Source organism: Bos grunniens, chromosome 1 (assembly GCF_055505025.1).
Source record: "Bos grunniens cultivar Pamir isolate PY7600 chromosome 1, Bosgru_T2T1.0, whole genome shotgun sequence".
Lineage (NCBI taxonomy): Eukaryota > Metazoa > Chordata > Mammalia > Artiodactyla > Bovidae > Bos > Bos grunniens.
Window position 1 is genome coordinate 13,266,255 of NC_141165.1, and position 19,762 is coordinate 13,286,016.

General features: G+C 57.1%; 1 protein-coding gene across 3 annotated transcripts; it reads right to left on the bottom strand.

Annotated features, from left to right (window-relative positions):
* Positions 1-307: 307 nt before the first annotated feature.
* AIRE (autoimmune regulator) lies at positions 308-10,791 on the bottom strand. Of its 3 annotated transcripts, none has more exons than XM_086416926.1 (14): positions 10,439-10,791; positions 9,778-9,952; positions 9,378-9,533; positions 8,927-9,010; positions 8,259-8,372; positions 7,342-7,484; positions 7,097-7,177; positions 6,113-6,225; positions 5,043-5,145; positions 4,340-4,519; positions 3,482-3,603; positions 3,195-3,330; positions 1,575-1,643; positions 308-610 (listed from the first exon to the last, which is right to left on the bottom strand). In XM_086416926.1, the coding sequence occupies exons 1-14, from the start codon at positions 10,586-10,588 to the stop codon at positions 530-532; spliced, it is 1,707 nt and encodes a 568-aa protein (XP_086273052.1). In that variant the 5' UTR covers positions 10,589-10,791; the 3' UTR covers positions 308-529. The 3 variants fall into 3 exon arrangements, with proteins under 3 accessions (XP_086273052.1, XP_086273042.1, XP_086273060.1); XM_086416916.1 differs by having other exon boundaries at positions 6,113-6,228; positions 10,439-10,777; XM_086416934.1 differs by lacking the exons at positions 308-610; positions 1,575-1,643; positions 3,195-3,330; ... (2 more) ...; positions 5,043-5,145; positions 6,113-6,225 and adding an exon at positions 6,527-6,671 and having other exon boundaries at positions 10,439-10,777.
* Between the last annotated feature and the right edge of the window lie 8,971 nt (positions 10,792-19,762).

The window sequence follows — 19,762 nt, forward strand, 5'->3', positions numbered from 1 at the left end:
GAGACAGGCCAAGTACCAAGGGGAACCCCGAGCAGAGGGAGCAGCCCGTGCAAAGGCCCTGAGGTGGGGATGGGCTGGGCCCTTTGAGGGCAGAGGTGGTAGAAGCAGTCTGGGGGCGGGGGGCACGCAGAGGTGGGCAGAGCCAGACCAGTGGGGCAGGGGCTGTGCCAGGGGCTCCTGCAGAGGGGGAGCAGAGGGACTCCTGCTCCCAGCGGCATTCTACTACCCTCTTTCTGACACAGCCAGCTCAGCCTGCACGATGGGCACCAGAAACAGACCCTCCAAAACAAACACACTGCACCAGAAGTCACGTCGAGCACACAGAAGTGACTTTACTTTCAGACAGGGTGCTGATCAGCTGAGTGTTGATGGCATGTGGAACATCTCAGATCCTGGCCCTAACCTTCCCCTTGATCCCTTTCAGAGCTGGTGGTCCAAGTGTGAAGTCTGCTCCGGCAGAGTCCACAGGTGCCTCCCCTCCCCCTTCCATGCTGCCTGCAGCCCAGTCTGGGTCAGCCCGGCATCCAGATCAGGAGGGGAAGGTGGGCGCCTCGGCTAGCGGGCGGGACATGCTCTGGATGGCCCACTGCAGAATGCCGTCAAAGGAGTGCTGCGGAAGCAGAGAGCGGGCTCAGGGCCTGGCTGGAGCCTCAGCGGGCAAGTGTGCCTGCCTGGCCCACAACCCATCTGCTCTGGCCTTCAGGGCCGCCTGAGTCATCAACATCTGACCCAGCTGTTCTACTCAGAGGTGAGGATGTTGAGGCCTGAGGCCCCACCGTACACGTCCACTCCTCCAAGCATCCCTTATGCCTGGGCATGGCCACCACGGCTGTTTGGCTCCTCGTGGCTTCTTCCCAGGTGACCAGCAGAGCCAGCTCCTTCCCTCCCTCCACCCAGCTCTTTGCAGGACCTGCCTGGTGCTCCAGCAGGACTCGGGGAGCCGTGGGAACACCCAATATTCCAACAGAACAAGGTGATCTGCTCCAGAAGGGCCTGCCTCCTGGGGCCCTGGGCTCTCTAAAGACACCTGTAGTGTCTGGGACCTGCCCGTGCCCAGCCCATCACATAAGGCAGGGCCTCCATGGTCAGCTGGGATCCCCAAGTGCCACACCAGGGTCCTGAAGAGAACACACACTGGCCACCTGAGGCCTGGGGGTGGCTGGAGAAATTTGACCTTTCCTAAAAGCCACCTTTTCTTCCCAGTTATTCTAGCTGCTCATCATCAGGTAGAGAAGCCTGCGTTGAGAGCAGTGAGTGAGGGATCTGCAGGGTCCAGAGTGCGCAGCCTCCACCCACACCTGGGGAAAGTCTCGACCTCCATGTCAGGCTTCAGCGGCCCTGGTGCCAGATTCTGCACCACCAGCCCTTCAGGGTCCCAGGCCTGGGACCTCCAGGGAGGCTGGGAAGGGGGCAGCTCCGGGCCCCCTCTGGCTTGTTTGTGCACGGAGGTGCCAGCGCCATCTGGCAGTGGGGGCCCATGGAATGCCATGGGCCCGGAACAGGGGTGCTGACTGCTTCAGAGGCCGTGGAGAAAGGGGAGGAGGGGAGGAGGAGGGGGCTGGGTGACATGTTACCTCACTCAGGAGGGACTCCAGGTCGTCCCTGTGTAGAACCGGCTCATGACCAGCAGAATCATCCCCCGCCTGGATCCCAGAAAGATAGGAGGTCAACCCAACTTCCACACCCCTGCTGGGGTCATCACCACAGAAGCAGGACTCTCTACAGAGGGGGCAGGGCTGGGGGCAGTGGCCATGCCAAGGCAGCGGTTGCTGTGTACTTCTCCAGGTGGGACCCCGGGAACTGAATTCTAACATCCAGCTCCTGGGGGCGGGGCAGAGATGGAGTGGGCATGAGTGAGGTGGGGGCTGCCCACCAAGGGCCCTGCCACCCCTCTGAAGTGGCTGCCCAAGGCCCCGGGGGCCTGCCTGCCTCCACAGTTCTGGGGGAAGGAGCAGCTGGGAGGATTCCTGTCACCAATGAGAATCCTGAGGCCCAGAGAGGAAGGGTCTGATCCCAAGCCAGCCCTTCAGTGACCCAACAGTCATGCGTTCCCTGCCCTGCTCCTGGGTGAGGGGCCAGAGCAGATGAGGCACACTCCCCCATCACAGGTTAGGAGGGGGACAGGCCATACTAAGTGGAACCATAAGACAATGCCGGGTTTGCAGCTGCAAACAGCCACTTGTTCCGGCCCCTGGAGGGGCCACCAGCCTGGTGTGGCTCAGCATGGACAGCAGACGGCTGGGGGTGAGGCGAAACTTCCAGAAGGAACAGGGCACCAGCAGGTGGGGGCCCTCTGTGCCCAGTGTCCCAGAGCCCAGTCACCCACAGAGTGTAAGGAGGGAAGAGATGGAGGCGGGGCTGGGAGGTGGGATGGACCATGGACGGGTAGGACATCACCACCCGGGGACCTCCAAGGGTTCTTCCGGGGCAGGGATGGGGTTAGGAAGTCCCTGCTGGGGCCTGGAGGCTTCTGAACGGGAGAAACTGGTGGTGGTGGGGGGGGGGGGATCCCCAGGTTCTGAGGGAGCCCTGGGAAGTAAGTTTCAATGAGGTTAGGGTTACTCCTCCCAAGGTCCCAGGGTCCCAGGCTGCTGGAGGACTGTGGAGATGACACGGGAGGGGGGTGGGGGGGAGTCACACTGCTCACCTGTGTGTGCCTGCTTGCTCATTCCTGGTGGGGAGCCTCCTTCCTGCTCTCCCCGCCCCACCCCCAACCCAGGATGGCGCTCCTGGCAGGGGTTGCGGGGGGTGGGGGTCGGGGGTCGGGGATGAGCTCAGGGAAGCTGGGGGTAAGGTGCTGGGGGTTAGGGGAGCCCTGAGACTGGGTTAATCGTGAGCCAGGCCTGCAACCAACCAATGACTTCACAGCCACTGTTGCTTAGGAGGGTTTCCTTTTTTTTTTTAAAGTATTTATTTGGCTGTGTTAGGTCTTAGTTTCCACAGCCAGTCCCCTGACCAGGGATCGAACTCTGGCCACCTGCATTGGGAGCACAGCGTCTTAGCCACTGGACCACCAGGGAAGCCCCAGGAGGGTTTCCTTTTTAGGTAGATTTAAGTTAAACAAGAATCGATTTAAATAAAAATATCATACATACATAACCGTCAGGCGGTTTGGTGCTCACTGCGAAGCTGGCCCCCGGGCTTCCCCTGGCGATGTGCCCACCACCCCCAGCCCCCAGCGTCCCTCCCCTCACCTGCGCCCCGGGGCCGACGGCGCCGGCGGTGAGCTTGGGGGTCGCGGGAGCCGGGCGGGCGGGGCTCGCGGCAGGCGCCCCCTCCCCAGGGGCCGGGGCGGTGTCTCCGGAGCAGGCTCTGCAGCGCAGGGCGGCCCTGGCGAGCGGAGGAGAGGCTTCGGGCTGCCCGGTTGGGGCCAGGCTGGGAGCGCCCTCTGGGGACCCAGGTCTCGAAGAGTCTTGGTGGGGGGTGCCGGCCCTCCCCTCCCCCTCCCCCTCCCCCTCCCCCTCCCGAGCCTCGCACTCACCCCGGCCGAGTAGCGCAGCCGGGGAAGTGGCAGCGCCAGTGGAAGGCGGCCGCGCAGTGTGCGCATCGCAGCGCGTCCGCGCCGTCCCCGCACACCCCGCAGCGCGCGCCGGGCACCGGGCCCTGTGGACCGACAGACCACGGCGGGGTGACCGAGGGCCCGGGCGAGGCAGGGGTGGGGTAGGGGGGATGGGGAAGTGGCGGTGGCCTGAGCGTCTCGAGTTCAGGACCGCCCGGACCCCGCCGGGGCCGAATGGCTCGGAGGGGCGCACAGGGTAGGGGAGCAGGTCGAGATCCAGACCAGGAGAGGTCAAGGGCACTCCAGCACCTTTGGGCTGCGGCCTGGAAAAACCAGGTGCCCCATCTACATCCTCCTTGGTGGGCCCAGGCCCCCTCCAGGGCTGGTCAAGAGGTCCCCGGAGGCCGGGCTCCAGAGGATGCAGGAGGGACTGGGAGACCTGGGACTACCCAGGTCCCAGGTAGACTGCGAACTACCTGCTTTATTGTTCTGCCCTGGTGGGGTGGATGGGCGTAGAGGGGCGGGGGGCGGATGGCGCTCGGTTTCAAGGGCAAGGAGAGAATGGTCACCCTGGCTGGAATCCCTCCAGGAGCCCCCTTCCCCCCCCCCTCTCCCAAGAGCCCCCACCTTGTTCTGGGTAATCTCACAGCCCCCACAACCTCTGCACCTCCCTTCAGCCTCCTCCCACCTGCCCTCCCCATGGCCGGCCTGGCTGCTCCTGAAAGCTCCACACCCACCCTTGTCTGACTCCTACCTCCTTAACCCCCGCGACTGTCCTATTTCAGGTTCGCCTGGCTGCCCCAGTGGACCCTGGGCTCCCTGACCCCAGCACCCCCTCACCTGCTGCCCCTCAGGGCCCACGCACAGTAGGGGGCGCAAGGCAGAGGGGTCGAGCACGGGCAGGGGCGCTAGAGAGGGCGGGGCCAGCAGGTGCTTGTAGGTGACCGCAGCATCCGTCCCAGGGGGCAGCCCCGTGGGCAGTGCCCTCGCCTCTTCCCCTGACCTCAGACCCAGGAAGGCCTGGAAGCAGAGGGTCAACTCTCAGAGGGGCTGCAGGGGGCTTGCCTAGAACCATCCGGGGTTCATGAGCATGGGGAGCCTAGGGCCCACACTGGGTGGGAAAAGTCGAGGCACGGTTCCTGGGTCTGTGGCCCCTGGCCCTTTCCCCACCAGAAGGCAGTGCCCCGTGGCCCTCGGAGGCTGTCAGAGTAAACACTCTGGGGCGCGTTTCACGTCCTTCATGCCTTTGTGGCGACAGAACGCTCACTGCGTTTTGGAGAATGTTATCTGTGATCGAGATGTGTCCCCTGTGTCTGCTGGCAGCTGAGGGCCCAGAATCAGCGTATTGAGCAACCAGTCCTCATAAGGGCCACTTCCCAGTGGGCTGCACCCCCATGGCCCCACAGGAAGAATAAAGTCAGACTGATGGGGCCAGGCCAGCGTAGGGGTGCATGGCTTCATGGCTGGGGCAGGTCCGACCCACAAGAGTGGCCAGGAGGCAGGGAGCAAGTAGACAGAGGGGCCGAGAATGGTCTGGGCATACCGGGGTCTCTGCAGGCAGCTCCTGGGGCCGGGGCTGCTCTGCCCGGGGCAGGTCCCGCTGGGCTGTTGTTCCCTGGACGCAGTTGGAGCACCTCCAGGTCCCGCTGGTCACCGGCCGGGGACATGCGGGGCAGGACAGAGGGGACAGTAGACTCCCATACCGGCAGCGCAGGGGAGGCCTGAGAGCTCCTCCAGGTCACCCACCCTCATGGTCCCCAGAGGGGGAACCCTGGGTGGAGACCAGGGGAAGGGCCTGCCCACTCGTCAGCAGGAGAGCCTGGGGGGCCAGGATCGCTAGCCCTGGTGGGATGGCCTTCACCAGCATGGCACGTCTCCTGAGTGCTTCTCGGACGAGCCCCGAGAAGTCCTGACGCCTGGGAACTGGCAGTGGCCCATGCCTGTGTTGGCTCCCATGGACCCTGCCTAGCAGGCATGACCTCCGAGGCTGGTGCAGGTACACGCTTGGGACCCTCCCCCAATTCCTTGGGGGGACGGTGTCCAGCAGAAAGGGAGCCGGTCAGGGGCAGGAAGGAAGAGAATGGAAGGGCAGTGTTGAGCGGAGCCGAGGGATGACCCCGGCTAGAGATGTGACCTGCTCAAGGTCATGTGATGAGTGGGGCAGGGCCGGGTGGAGAATGCCAACCCCATGGTCCTCCCCACAGACCGGGCTGCCCTGACCTATGCGAACTGGTGGCAGAGGGAAGCGCTCTCCCTGTGGGCCAGGACAGGGGACCTTGCGCCAGGCAGAGGATGGGGAACCCCCTGGCCCTTGGGGAGCAGCTCTATGGCCTCCATACTTCCCAACCTGACTTGGAGCCAGACTCTGCTTAGGATTCGGGGTCAGCTGCTCAGGGGAGCTGACCTCCTTGCCTTGGGTCTCAGGGCCCCATAGGCCAGACTGGAGGGACAGTATGGCCACGCGGGGAGGTGGGGTGGGATGATCCCAGGCCCCAGACCCACCACCCAGAGACCTGAACCAAGGCCCCTCCCGGGCTGGCCTCACCATCCACTGGTCGAGCGATGGGACTTCTGGGCAGGGGGTTGGGGGAGGAAGTGGAGGCAGAGGCTCACCTGGGGATCTCGCTGAGTGGCGGGGTCAGGCAGGCCAGGTGGAAGGCACGGGGGCAGCCATCACAACAGAGCAGTTCCCCGCCATCCCGGCAGGCTGCACACTCGTCCTCATTCTTCTGACAAGAGACACGTGTGTCTGGAAGACCCAGGATGGGGCGGCCCTCCCAGAGACCCCACCCCCACAGTAGTCCCCCAGGGACACCCAAGTCCCCTGGCCCACTCCCAACTGAAATCCTGCCCTGACTGCCTGCTCCCTGGGGTGCCCCACGACCCCACCATCTCTCAGACTCTAGCCCCCAACACCCTCTCTTGGGAAGAGAGAACAGTCTTTAAGAAAGTCTGGCTTCCCATGGGTGCCTGTGCTCCAGGGCCCTGAGGCTGCAGGCCCATCCCCATGCAGCCCCTTCCTCACAGGGCAGTGGAGGGCAGCCCCAGCAGTGTTCCCCTTGGCCTTGGGCACCCGATGTCCCCTCCACCTGAGGCTTGCTGGCACCCTTGGCTGGATGCGCCCACTGTGCCTCCTTGGACGTCATCTTCTTTGGAAGTCCCCCTCCCCTGCCTGGGACGACAGGGCCGGACCGATGTGCACAGCGATGAGCACACTGACCATAGTAATACCCCACCCCAGACCCCGCCAGCCTCGGGGCTCCTGGGAGCACCTGGTGGAGGTGTCGGGTTCTAGAGCTGGTTCCACCTTGTTCAGAACCAGTTCGAGGAACCCAAGAGCTTCTGTGGCTTCCAGCAGGGGCCACCGTCCCACCTAAGGGCCCAACTACGAGTGCGGGACAGTGGGCACCTGGGCCCAGGAGGACTCACCTGCTCTGACTTACGTGACTTTTTACACTTGTATATTATCAGGGAAAAAAAAAATTAAAATCAAGAACTCCACACTGAGAGCAGAAGTTTGGCTCTCATGCCCCAGTCCCTGGACGAGTGACAGAAACCACCCTCCCTTCTCAGATCCTGGAATGCTCCAGGCTCTACCTGGTGCAGCTGGGGCTCGCTGGGGAGGGCAGGAGGGGCTGGGGCCCTGTCCCGTGGGCCAGCCCTGGAGTCACCTCCACCCTGTGGGGATATGTGGGCGGGTCAGCAACAGGACAGAGGAGGCAGGAGGGGCCGACCCCAGCCCCCAGCAGAGTCCTGACCCAAGGTGACGCCACTGTCCCTCGAGTGCTGGGGGAGGGGACTGAAGGCCAGGCTTCCCCAGGGGTGGTCCCCGCAGTACTTACAGGGGCAGGGGCCTGGGTCCCCTTGGCTCTGACCAGGGTCTTCAGGCTGCTGCTGCGGGTCTTGTTCTTTCCCCCAGCGGGGTCTTCAAACTTGTTGGGTGTGTAAAACTCCCCCCCAACCTGAATGCACTTCTTGGAGCCACCTGGGGGGAGATGGGGGGGCCTGGCAGGGAGGCTGTACATGTGCTGTACATGTACAGTCAGCTCTGGGGCCAGGTCCGGGGCACAGCTGGGGTTCTCCGCTGGGGGAAGGAAGCGTGTCTCCCAAATTCACATCCACTTGGAACCTCAGAAGCAACCTTATCTGGAAGTCGGGTCTTTGTAGATGTTAAGATGGGCTCACACTGGACCCTACGTCCAAGGACAGGGTCCTTCTGAGAAGAGAAGGCAGAGACACAGGGAGGAGGCAGAGGCTGGAGTGATGACACCACAAGCCAGGGCACAGGGTTGGGGCGGCCACTCCAGGAGCTGCAGGAGCTGGGAAGATCTGCCGTGGAGCCTTGTGAAGGGGCAAGCGTGGTCCTGCCCGCACGGTGGTTTTGGAGTTGCTTGAAGCCACCCCGTTTGTGGCGATTTGTCACAACAGCCCTAGGAGTCTACTGCAGGGACCATCCCTGGAGCCTGGTGAAACTGGAGCCTGCATCAGCTCCCAGGGTCCTCGAGTGCCCTGTGGGTGCCCAGCACAGGGAGTGGAGGAAGGAGGTGATGCAGTGGTATGTCGGGCAGGGCGGGGGTTGCACTTGTCCCCCTTAGAGTCCAAGAGTATCCCCTGCCCAGACCATCCCCTCCAGAGACGGCAGACCCACTGGGGGAGCAGGGCATGCCAGCTGCCTTGCCCATGTCCCAGCTGCTCCAGAGCCTCCAGGGAGCTTCGTGGGGACGTGGATGCACTGGCAGCCTCTCCCAGTGCCGTCTACCTGACTCAAACACTTGCTGGATAAGGATCCCCTCCACGGCCCCACGGGCTCCTGGGACGTCCCCAGAGGACACAGCCATGGCTCTCTGGACCGAAGTGGACATGGTCTGAATTCCTAGGAAAGTGAGCATCAAAGTGGGTGGGGGTGGGGGGACAGTCATCAGTTGGGTGAAGACCCCTGAGCACAGGCAGTGGGGAGCCAGAGGGGTCTGGGCAACAGAATCCTTCCTTCTTCCCACCCAGGGCAGGCCAGACTCAGACAGACAGACAGCCTGCCTGTCACTGCAGAGATGGCCATGATGTGTGTGTGTGTACGTGTATGTGGTATGGCCTGGTGTATGGTGTGAACTGGCTGAAGACAGCAGGCAGGAATGAACAGGGACCTGGGACATGACCCTGGACAGTGCTGGGAGGGGGAAGGGTCCCCAGGGCCTGCCCACAGGTTGGCACCAGCTGGCCCACAGGTTGGCACCAGCCGGCCACGAGAGGTCTCTAGGGTCCCAGTTTGTGTCCAGCCAAGGAACAAGGAGAATTCTCTGGAGGAAGCAGAGTCCAAGCTGGCCCTGACGGTCGGGGCATTTCGGATGGGCACAGGTGGGGTGACTCCAGGCCAGCATGGTCCCAGCTCCCAGGATGGCCCCTGACCCCAGGACCTCGGGCCTGGCTTACCATTGCCCAGCGGGAGGCGCTGTGGTTCTGCATTGCTCTCAGGCTTCTTGGCGGGCTTGGTCTTGGTTTGGGAGCCTGTGTTGGCTGGGTGAGGGGAGAACCGACAGCCTGGCCCTCTTTCCTCTGCTGGGCCAAGGCTGAGGGGCAGGTGGGAGAGCCCCAGCAGGGGACTCCCAGACTCTGGTGGATCCCCTTGCTTTACCCAGCTCTGGTGTCCACATCAGGAAAAAGGAAGAACACCTGTCTGCCTACCCAGGGGGCTCAGGGGCAGCATGGATTGCCAGGCTCACCCATGTCCCTGGAGAGACCTCTGCCAGGCTGGTCAAGTAGGAGGGACAGATGCTCCCGAAGCTGGTTGGGAGGGGGTGGTCAGGGAGGGGTGCGGTCTGGGGGGGTGTGTGTGGAGCTCCGCAGGGGATCTGTGACCCCACCAGCTTCTCAAATGGAGTACCTGGACTGGAGGTGCCCCTTGGGGACGGGGCTGCTGGTGGGGCAGTCCGCGGCTCCTCGAGTGCCTTCCTCTTGGTGGGGGGCCTGGGCAGCAGCACAGTGGCCTTGGGACCAGCCGGGGACCTCCTCCCCTTCCGGGGCTGGCTGAGGTCCACATCTGCGGGGCACGTGCAGGGCCAAGGGCCGAGCTCAAGCCCAGAACTGACGCCTCGTTCAGGGAAGTGAGGCCTGACCCTTGGTCTCTTAGAACCCAAGATGGTCTAGGCAACGTCAGGGGCTCCCTAAACACCCCATCCCTCCCCTCTTACAGTCCAGTTGGGGCCCAGAAGCCGACTCCAGCTGCCCCAACCCCTCTGAAGGAGGCTAAGCCGGCCAGGACCCCAGCCCCCGGTGCCCCCCACCTTTGGGGAAGGTGTCCAGGATGGACTGCAGCCGGGCGTATCTCTCCAGGTTGTAGTCCTTGAAAAGAACCCTCCAGAAGTCCAGGATGGCGCCGGTGTCCTGGGTCAGGAGCCACGAGAGGAGCGCGTGGAAGGCCTGTGGACAGCCCTCCTTCTCCTTCAGGCGCAGGGTCTCCTGGAGCAAAGGTGGGAGTGGGGGCCCTGCCCTGCCGCGTCCAGGCCCCACTTCCTGCTACCTCCACCGCGGTCGGAGGGCGAATGCTGACCCCGAGGAAGGCAGCTGTGTCCATCCCCTAGGCTTGGGCAAGTGTGGGGATGGCGTGGGGGTGCTGGGGTGACGTGGGGGGCCACCTGGGCTTCATCTTACGGGACTGTGCTCAGTTTAAAGGCGGATTGGGGAGGGCAGGGAGGGTGCTGGGGGCGCAGTAACTTGTCCTGGAGACCACGCCCTCCGCTGGTGGGTGGGGCGTGGTCAGGCTGCCGCGTTAGGAGCTGGGACCCTTTGGCTCTGCGGCTTCGGGGAGCAGAGGGGCGTTGAGGGCGGAGAGTGGGGCGGGGCGGGGGAGGTCCCTATGGAACGCATCTGCCGAGACCCTGCCGGCTCCAGGGACCGGCGTTGGGGCAAGTCTCCCGCGCGTAGCGCCTCTGGGTCGCGGCCCACCTGGAACTTCTCCTCGGGGACCACGTCGTGGTCGGCCAGCGCGTGCAGCAGCGGGAAGGCGCTGTCCACGGCCACCGCGATCTCCGTGCGGTGCAGCCTCAGCAGGCGGCGCAGCGCCGCGTCCCCACCGGCCCGGGTCTCGCCCGCCATCGCGGGGTCCGGGGACGCGGCGCTGGGGGCCCCCTCTCCCCGCCTGGGGTCTTGGGGCCTCAGGGCGCCGCTGGCCTTGTGGGGTGTCCGGGCCGTGTCTGCCTCCTGGTCCTTGCGCTCCGCCTGCGCCGGGGACACCTGGGCGGGCTCACCTGCTCGGGGAGAGGGAGTCCTGACAGCTTCCTCCGGCCTCCTCGGGGCCGGAGTCTGTTATACCTGCGTCTCCTGGGAGAGAGCAAGGGCCGCTCCGCCAATCAGGGCCCAGGCAGCTTCCTCAGGGGCCAGAAACTTCCCCGTGACTGAGTTCCCCAAGGTCCCAGCCACCTGCCAGCGCCCTTGAACACCTCCGGCAGGCTGTTGACTTTTCTTTCCGTTGTAAAGAAGCGTCCAAACTCAATTCCCAAAACGTGGTTCCGGCCAGCATCCCACGGGGCACTGTTCAAATGGGGGAAAGCAGTGCTGGGTGTCCTCCAGCAGCTGCCAGGGGCCAGCGCATGAAGCCTCCAGGGAGCTGAGCCGGGGCAGGGAGTGGGCACTACTGCCTCCGCAGCTGCTGCTCAGAATCCCTAGTCTGGGGCTGTAGGAGGGGTCCAGTGAGGGGTGCTGTCTGATAAGGGGTGCCCTGGGTTATGACTTAGTGTATCAGTGGGTTCAGTGCTGGGCATCACCTGGAGGCTGGGTGATGCGGGACAAGTGTCTCTCCTTCTCTCATCTTTGAAATGGACACTTTCCACTGGGAGTCCCCAGGGTCAATCCATCCTCTACCTCCTCTGGGTGTGTTGGGAAGTAAAGCTTCTAGGAAGTTGACTAACCCCATGGACAGACATATCTGAGCATTAGCCATGGGAGCCCCTGTCTGGCTGGCTCACAACCGAGGGAGGGGCACCCCAGGGGTCTTCCTAGGGTTGGGGACAGAAGCTTCTGGGGGAAGTGAAGAAGGCTCCCTGGAGAATCACAGCAGGGGTCCCTGGTCCATGAGATGGGAACAGCATACCAGCAATGGGTGGGCAGGGGCAGAGGACCAGGGTGTCCATGGACCCTGAGCCCATGTGGCCCAGGCAGCATGGTCTGGGTGGGGGGCAGGGACATGAGACATGGTGGGAAGGCCCATCCATGTGGTCAGGCTGCAGAGCCCAGGAGGCTTGTGGAGGAAGGCATCTGGCCAAGTTGTGTTAGGGAGAAGAGCTGGACACCTGGGGACAGGTGAGTGGGGGGAAGCCTGGGGTCAGGGCCAGCACGGGGCTGGGACCTGCCACATGGGTCAGAGAGGAGACTCATGACCAGTTGGCTGGTGGTGTCCCCAAGACTTCTCACGTGTGTCAGCCTTCATGTTTTAGACTGAGGTGAGGGTTCAGGGTGGGGGGATTGTGGGGCCCCTTCCTCCTGATGCAGGAGCCCTGCCTTGGTGTTCCCACCTCCAGGTCCTGGGCCCTCGGGCTGCTCCAAGCCTGGGGAGGGGGTGTCAGAGGTGAGCTCCAACAGCCTGGGGTCGGGCGCAGGAGGCCATGCTGAGGGCGGAGACTGTTGTCATCTCAGGGGCCAGAACTTGAGGGTGGCTCTCTTGGGCTAGCTGTCCTGTAGAATGTTCTGGAAACTGACCTGGGAGCAGGGCCCTGGTGCTGCCTATCTCAGGGGCACTGAGCTCAGTGGCTGCTGTGGGTGTGGACATGGAGGTGTGGGGCTTGGGTTCCCAGTCCTAAGTTGCTCCCAAATTCACACACAGAGGCCCTGGGATGCCAGGGACCCATGTTTGTGGCTTTGGGGTGATCGGCCCAGAGGGCCTCCCCTTTCAGCATCGTGGTCTTCCATCATCACTTTGCACCTGGTGGATTTTCTCCTTGGGGGGCTGAGTGGTCATGGAGGGACACCTTAGCCACAAGCCAACTGTTCAAGGGAAATTTACAAACTGCCAAGAAGACCAAAGTCTTCACTTGACTTTTTAAAGCCCCAACACCCTTGCAGGTGGCTCTGCGCCCTCAGGCTGGCCTGGCAGCTTTGGGCGTTGCCTGGCTGCTGCCTTGGAGGTTAGCACACGGGCTCCTGTAGAGTTTTGGACTTTCCACTGCGCCGGGAGTTTCCACAGCAGCCCCTTACCTGCCAGCAACCCAGAGCGACCTGGAGGCGGCCTGTGCAACCACAGAAGGGCCCAGTGAGGGCCTGTCCTGCCTTCAGCCAGGTCACTGCCCCGGAAGCCTGAGCCTCAGCTCCTCCTCCAGGCAGTGGCCCAGCAACTTGCCTGCCCCCTGGTAGCGCATCTCTGAGGCTCTGTCCTCACCTGTGAGGGACCAAGCTCAGGAGCTCTTCCTACATCTGGGTGATGCTACATAACAGACACCCCAGTGCCACCATGCACCAGCCCTGATCTGAGTACCTGGCACCTGCCCTCACCTAGGAGAAGGCAATGGCACCCCACTCCAGTACTCTTGCCTGGAAAACTCCATGGACGGTGGAGCCTGATAGGCTGCAGTCCATGGGGTCGCTAAGAGTTGGACACGGCTGAGTGACTTCCCTTTCACTTTTCACGTTTACACATTGGAGAAGGAAATGGCAACCCACTCCAATGTTCTTGCCTGGAGAATCCCAGGGACGGGGGAACCTGGTGGGCTTCTGTCTATGGGGTCGTACAGAGTCGGAGATGACTGAAGCGATTTAGCAGCAGCAGCAGCCCTCACCTAATCTCAGAACTGCTTTGTTCAATCAGCATTGTTATCAGCCCCCACTCCATAGACTGGGAGACTGAGGCACAGAGAAGTTAACCAGCTGTGTGCTCAGTCATGTTCACCTCTGTGACCCTGTGGACAGTAGCCCACAAGGCTCTTTTGTCCATGGAATTCTCCAGGCAAGAATACTGGAGTGGGCTGCCATGCCCTCCTCCAGGGGATCCTCCTGACCCAGGGATTGATCCCAAGGAATTTGACCAAAGGCATACAACTAGTAGATGGCCTTGGGTGGATGGTGTCCAGCACTCAGGACTCAGCACTCAGGACACTTTTTGGGTGCCCAGGTCATGCCAGGCCCTCCCATTGCCCAAGGAGGAGGAAGTGCTCCCTGTGTGACATGCCCAGAAGTCAGGGAGAAGGAGGTCCCATTGGTGGGATGGGGACAGGAGGGGCTACTGCCCCTTGGCTGCTTGGCCTTGCCCCTCAAGCAAGCCTGGACACTGCAATCTTCTCCTCTTGTCCCAGACAGAAGCTTCAGTCTGTGTGTGTGTTAGTCGCTCAGTCATGTCTGACTCTTTGAGACCCCATGGACTGTAGCCTACCAGGCTCCTTGGTCCATGAGATTTTCCAGGCAAGAATACTAGAGATGGTTGCCATTTCCTTCTCCAGGGGATCTTCCCAACCCAGGGATCGAACCTGGGTCTCCTGCATTACAGGCAGATTCTTTACCATCTGAGCCACCAGAGAAGTCTGTGTGGCTACCCCAAAAGGGATGGGGTCCCAGAGGTCAGGAATCCTGAGCCAGGATGATCTCAGGGGCCTCAGAATGCCAGCCCAGGCTCAGCTGGAGGATCAGTGCAGGAGGGGCCCTGGGCCTGCTCCCTGAGGACTTCCTGGGTGGTGGGTCTCCTGCTGACTCTCTACCAGGACTTTAGCACCTTCTTGTCCTCCAGCTAGCTGTGTGACCTTGTCTGGGCCTGTCTTCCCGAGAAAAGCTGTTCAACATTGTTACTCATTACAAAAATGCATATTACAGCCAAGTGCGATACCACTTCACCTCCACAAGGATGGCTAGTATCAAAAACAGACAATAGCAAATGTTAGAGAAGATATGGAGAAACTGGAGCCCTCACACATTCACGGCGGGAGTGTAAAATGGTGCAGCCACTCTGGAAGTACCTTTGGCTTCTCCTTAACGAGTCCAGGGCTTCCCCAGTGGCTCAGATAGTAAAGAATCTGCAATGCATGAGGCATGGATTTGATCCTTGGATCAAGAAGGTCCCCTAGAGAAGGAAATGGCTACCTGCTCCAGTATTCTTGCCTGGAGAATTCCGTGGACAGAGGAGCCTGGTGGGCTACAGTCCTTGGAGTTGCAAAGAGCTGGATGTGACTGAGTAACTAATGCTTTCACTTTCTAATGGGTTCAACATAGCACTACTGTATGACCCAGAAATTCCACTCCTAGGTGTACACCCAAAAGAGTAAAAAACAGATACTCAAACAAAATGTTGTACACAAATGTTTATAATAGCACTATCCACAACAGCCAAAGTACAGAAACAACCCAGACGTCCATCTACAGAAGAATGGATAAAGTAGGGTTCATTATACAATAAAATATTACTCAGTTGCAACATGTGTGAACTTTGAGAATGCTACACTAAGTGAAATAAGCCAGACGGAGGAGGCCACCTAGTGTGTGATTTCATGCATGTGAAATACCCAGAAGAGGCAAATTCATAGAGACAGAAAGCAGATTTCCAGGGGGTGAAAGCCGGTAGTGAAAGGTTCTTGCTGAACCTCAAAAAGACGCCAGGATTCTTTGCCTCCAGAGGAGAAGAATTCAATCCAGGGCCAGAGATGAAGCTTGATCACTCAGAGCTTTTGTGTAATAAAGTTAGTAAAGTATAAAGGAGATAGAGAAATCTTCTGACATAGGCATCAGAAGGGGGCAGAAAGAGTACCCCCTTGCTAGTGTTAGCAATGGAGTTATATACTCTCCAATGAATCCAAAGAATGTCTGGAGGTTGTAAAGACCTCACCAGACCTACTCCCCTAATTTACATTTTAAGATAACAGAATTAGCCAGAAGGTTTAATCCAGAGACTGTCTTCAGGCAGGAAGGTAAGGAGCAGCGGCTGCGCTTTGCTGGAGCAGCCGTGAAGAGATACCCCACGCCCAAGGTAAGAGAAACCCAAGGAAGACGGTGTTGCAAGAGGGCATCAGAGGGCAAACACACTGAAACCATACTCACAGAAAACTAGTCAATCTAATCACACTAGGACCACAGCCTTGTCTAACTCAGTGAAACTAAGCCATGCCCGTGGGGCAACCCAAGACGGGTGGGTCATGGTAGAGAGATCTGACAGAATGTGGTCCACTGGAGAAGGGAATGGCAAACCACTTCAGTATTCTTGCTTTGAGAACCCCATGAACAGTATGAAAAGGCAAAATGATAGGATACTGAAAGAGAAACTCCCCAGGTCAGTAGGTGCCCAATATGCTACTGGAGATCAGTGGAGAAATAACTCCAGAAAGAATGAAGGGATGGAGCCAAAGCAAAAACAATACCCAGCTGTGGATGTGACTGGGGATAGAAGCAAGGTCCGATGCTGTAAAGAGTAATATTGCATAGGAACCTGGAATGTCAAGTCCATGAATCAAGGCAAATTGGACGTGGTCAAACAAGAGATGGCAAGAGTGAATGTCGACATTCTAGGAATCAGCGAACTGAAATGTACTGGAATGGGTGAATTTAACTCAGATGACCATATATCTACTACTGCAGGCAGGAATCCCTCAGAAGAAATGGAGTGGCCATCATGGTCAACAAAAGAGTCCGAAATGCAGTACTTGGATGCAATCTCAAAACTGACAGAATGATCTCTGTTCGTTTCCAAGGCAAACCATTCAATATCACAGTAATCCAAGTCTATGCCCCAACCAGTAATGCTGAAGAAGCTGAAGTTGAACGGTTCTATGAAGACCTACAAGACCTTTTAGAACTAACACCCAAAAAAGATGTCCTTTTCATTATAGGGGACTGGAATGCAAAAGTAGGAAGTCAAGAAACACCTGGAGTAACAGGCAAATTTGGCCTTGGAATACGGAATAAAGCAGGGCAAAGACTAATAGAGTTTTGCCAAGAGAATGCACTGGTCATAGCAGACACCCTCTTCCAACAACACAAGAGAAGACACTACACAAGGACATCACCAGATGGTCAATACCAAAATCAGATTGATTATATTTTTTGCAGCCAAAGATGGAGAAGCTCTATATAGTCAGCAAAAACAAGACCAGGAGCTGACTGTGGCTCAGATCATGAACTCCTTATTGCCAAATTCAGACTTAAATTGAAGAAAGTAAGGAAAACCACTACACCATTCAGGTATGACCTAAATCAAATCCCTTATGATTATACAGTGGAAGTGAGAAATAGATTTAAGGGCCTAGATCTGATAGATAGAGTGCCTGATGATCTATGGAATGAGGTTTGTGACATTGTACAGGAGACAGGGATCAAGACCATCCCCATGGCAAAGAAATGCAAAAAAGCAAAATGGCTGTCTGGGGAGGCCTTACAAATAGCTGTGAAAAGAAGAGAAACCAAAAGCAAAGGAGAAAAGGAAAGATATAAGCATCTGAATGCAGAGTTCCAAAGAATAGCAAGAAGAGATAAGAAAGCCTTCTTCAGCGATCAATGCAAAGAAATAGAGGAAAACAACAGAATAGGAAAGACTAGGGATCTCTTCAAGAGAATTAGAGATAGCAAGGGAACATTTCATGCAAAGATGGGCTCGATAAAGGACAGAAATGGTATGGACCTAACAGAAGCAGAAGATATTAAGAAGAGATGGCAAGAACACACAGAATAACTGTACAAAAAAGATCTTCATGACCCAGATAATCATGATGGTGTGATCACTGACCTAGAGCCAGACATCCTGGAACGTTAAGTCAAGTGGGCCTTAGAAAGCATCACTATGAACAAAGCTAGTGGAGGTGACGGAATTCCACTTGAGCTATTCCAAATCCTGAAAGATGATGCTGTGAAAGTGCTGCACTCAATATGCCAGCAAATTTGGAAAACTCAGCAATGGCCATAGGACTGGAAAAGGTTAGTTTTCATTCCAATCCCAAAGAAAGGCAATGCCAAAGAATGCTCAAATTACCGCACAATTGCACTCATCTCACACGCTAGTAAAGTAATGATCAAAATTCTCCAAGACAGGCTTCAGCAATATGTGAACCGTGAACTTCCTAATGTTCCAGCTGGTTTTAGAAAAGGCAGAGGAACCAGAGATCAAATTGCCAACATCCGCTGGATCATCAAAAAAGCAAGAGAGTTTCAGAAAAACATCTATTTCTGCTTTATTGACTATAACAAGCCTTTGACTGTGTGGATCACAATAAACTGTGGAAAATTCTGAAAGAGATGGGAATACCAGAACACCTGATCTGCCTCTTGAGAAATCTGTATGCAGGTCAGGAAGCAACAGTTAGAACTGGACATGGAACAACAGACTGGTTCCAAATAGGGAAAGGAGTTCGTCAAGGCTGTATATTGTCACCCTGTTTATTTAACTTATATTCAGAGTACATCATGAGAAACACTGGACTAGAAGAAACACAAGCTGGAATCAAGATTGCTGGGAGAAATATCAATAACCTCAGATATGCAGATGACAGCACCCTTATGGCAGAAAGTGAAGAGGAACTAAAAAGCCTCTTGATGAAACTGAAAGAGGAGAGTGAAAAAGTTGGCTTAAAGCTCAACATTCAGAAAACGAAGATCATGGCAGCCGGTTCCACCACTTCATGGGAAATAGATGGGGAAACAGTGGAAACAGTGTCAGACTTTATTTTCCTGGGCTCCAAAATCACTGCAGATGGTGATTTCAGCCATGAAATTAAAAGACGCTTACTCTTTGGAAGGAAAGTTATGACCAACCTAGATAGCATATTCAAAAGCAGAGACATTACTTTGCCAACAAAGGTCCGTCTAGTCAAGGCTATGGTTTTTCCTGTGGTCATGTATGGATGTGAGAGTTGGACTGTGAAGAAGGCTGAGCGCCGAAGAATTGATGCTTTTGAACTGTGGTGTTGGAGAAGACTCTTGAGAGTCCCTTGGACTGCAAGGAGATCCAACCAGTCCATTCTGAAGGAGATCAGCCCCGGGATTTCTTTGGAAGGAATAATGCTAAAGCTGAAACTCCAGTACTTTGGCCACCTCATGCAAAGAGTTGACTCATTGGAAAAGACTCCGATGCTGGGAGAGATTGGGGGCAGGAGGAGAAGGGGACGACAGAGGGTGAGATGGCTGGATGGCATCACTGACTCGATGGACGTGAGTCTGAGTGAACTCCGGGAGTTGGTGATGGACAGGGAGGCCTGGCGTGCTGCAATTCATGGGGTCACAAAGAGTCGGACATGACTGAGCGACTGATCTGATCTGAAAGACCAGACCTGCTCCCGTAATTTACATTTTAAGATAACAGGATTAGCCAAAAAAGGTTTAATCCGGAGATTGTCCTCAGGAAGGATACATTATTGTTATATAATCTTAAGGAATGTAGAGGGAAAAAAAGCTTGTCCTTTTCTTCCTCCTTGAGAATTCCAGACCCCTCTCTCCTTGAGGACCCCTAGACTTCTTATCAACCTACCTAGGAAATGACTTTCTTAGTAGGAAGGAAGACTAAAGCTTAATAATATGCAGTTTCTATTTTGGGTGATGAAAAAGTTCTGGAAATAGACAATGGTGATGATTAATACAACACTGTGATATATTATGGAGAAGCTCTATACAGTCAGCAAAAACAAGACCGGGAGCTGATTGTGGCTCAGATCATGAACTCCTTATTGCCAAATTCAGACTTAAATTGAAGAAAGTGGGGGAAACCACTAGACCATTCAGGTACGACCTAAATCAAATCCCTAATGATTATACAGGGGAAGTGACAAATAGATTCAAGGCATTAGATCTGATAGAGTGCCTGAAGAACTATGGATGGAGGTTCATAACATTGTACAGGAGGCCATGATCAAAATCATCCCCAAGAAAAAGAAACACAAAAAAAGCAAAATGATAGTCTGAGGAGGATTTACAAATAGCTGAGAAAAGAAGAGAAGCAAAAGGCAAAAGGAAAAATATATCCATCTCAATTCAGAGTTCCAAAGAATACCAAGGAGAGATAGGAAAGCCTTCCTCAGTGATCAATGCAAAGAAATAGAGGGAAACAATAAAATGGGAAATACTAGGGATCTCTTCAAGAAAATTAGAGATACCAAGGGAACATTTCATGCAAAGATGGGCTTGATAAAGGACAGAAATGGTATGGACCTAACAGAAGCAGAAGATATTAAGAAGAGGTGGCAAGAACACACAGAAGAACTATACAAAAGCCATACATTCTGGAATGTGAAGTCAAGTGGGCCTTAGAGAGCATCACTACGACCAAAGCTAGTGGAGGTGATGGAATTCCACTTGAGCTATTTCAAATCCTGAAAGATG

What these genes read in the sequence shown, in the direction of transcription:
- AIRE (XM_086416916.1), bottom strand. Translation starts at nt 10,588, where the DNA reads ATGGCGGGCGAGACCCGGGCCGGTGGGGACGCGGCGCTGCGCCGCCTG. An exon ending in CCAGCAAGTGTTTGAGTCAG is followed by an intron (nt 7,485 to 8,258) that starts GTAGACGGCACT and finishes ATCTCCCCCCAG; the next exon opens with GTGGCTCCAAGAAGTGCATT. An exon ending in CCGTCGGCCCCGGGGCGCAG is followed by an intron (nt 1,644 to 3,194) that starts GTGAGGGGAGGG and finishes TCTGGGATCCAG; the next exon opens with GCGGGGGATGATTCTGCTGG.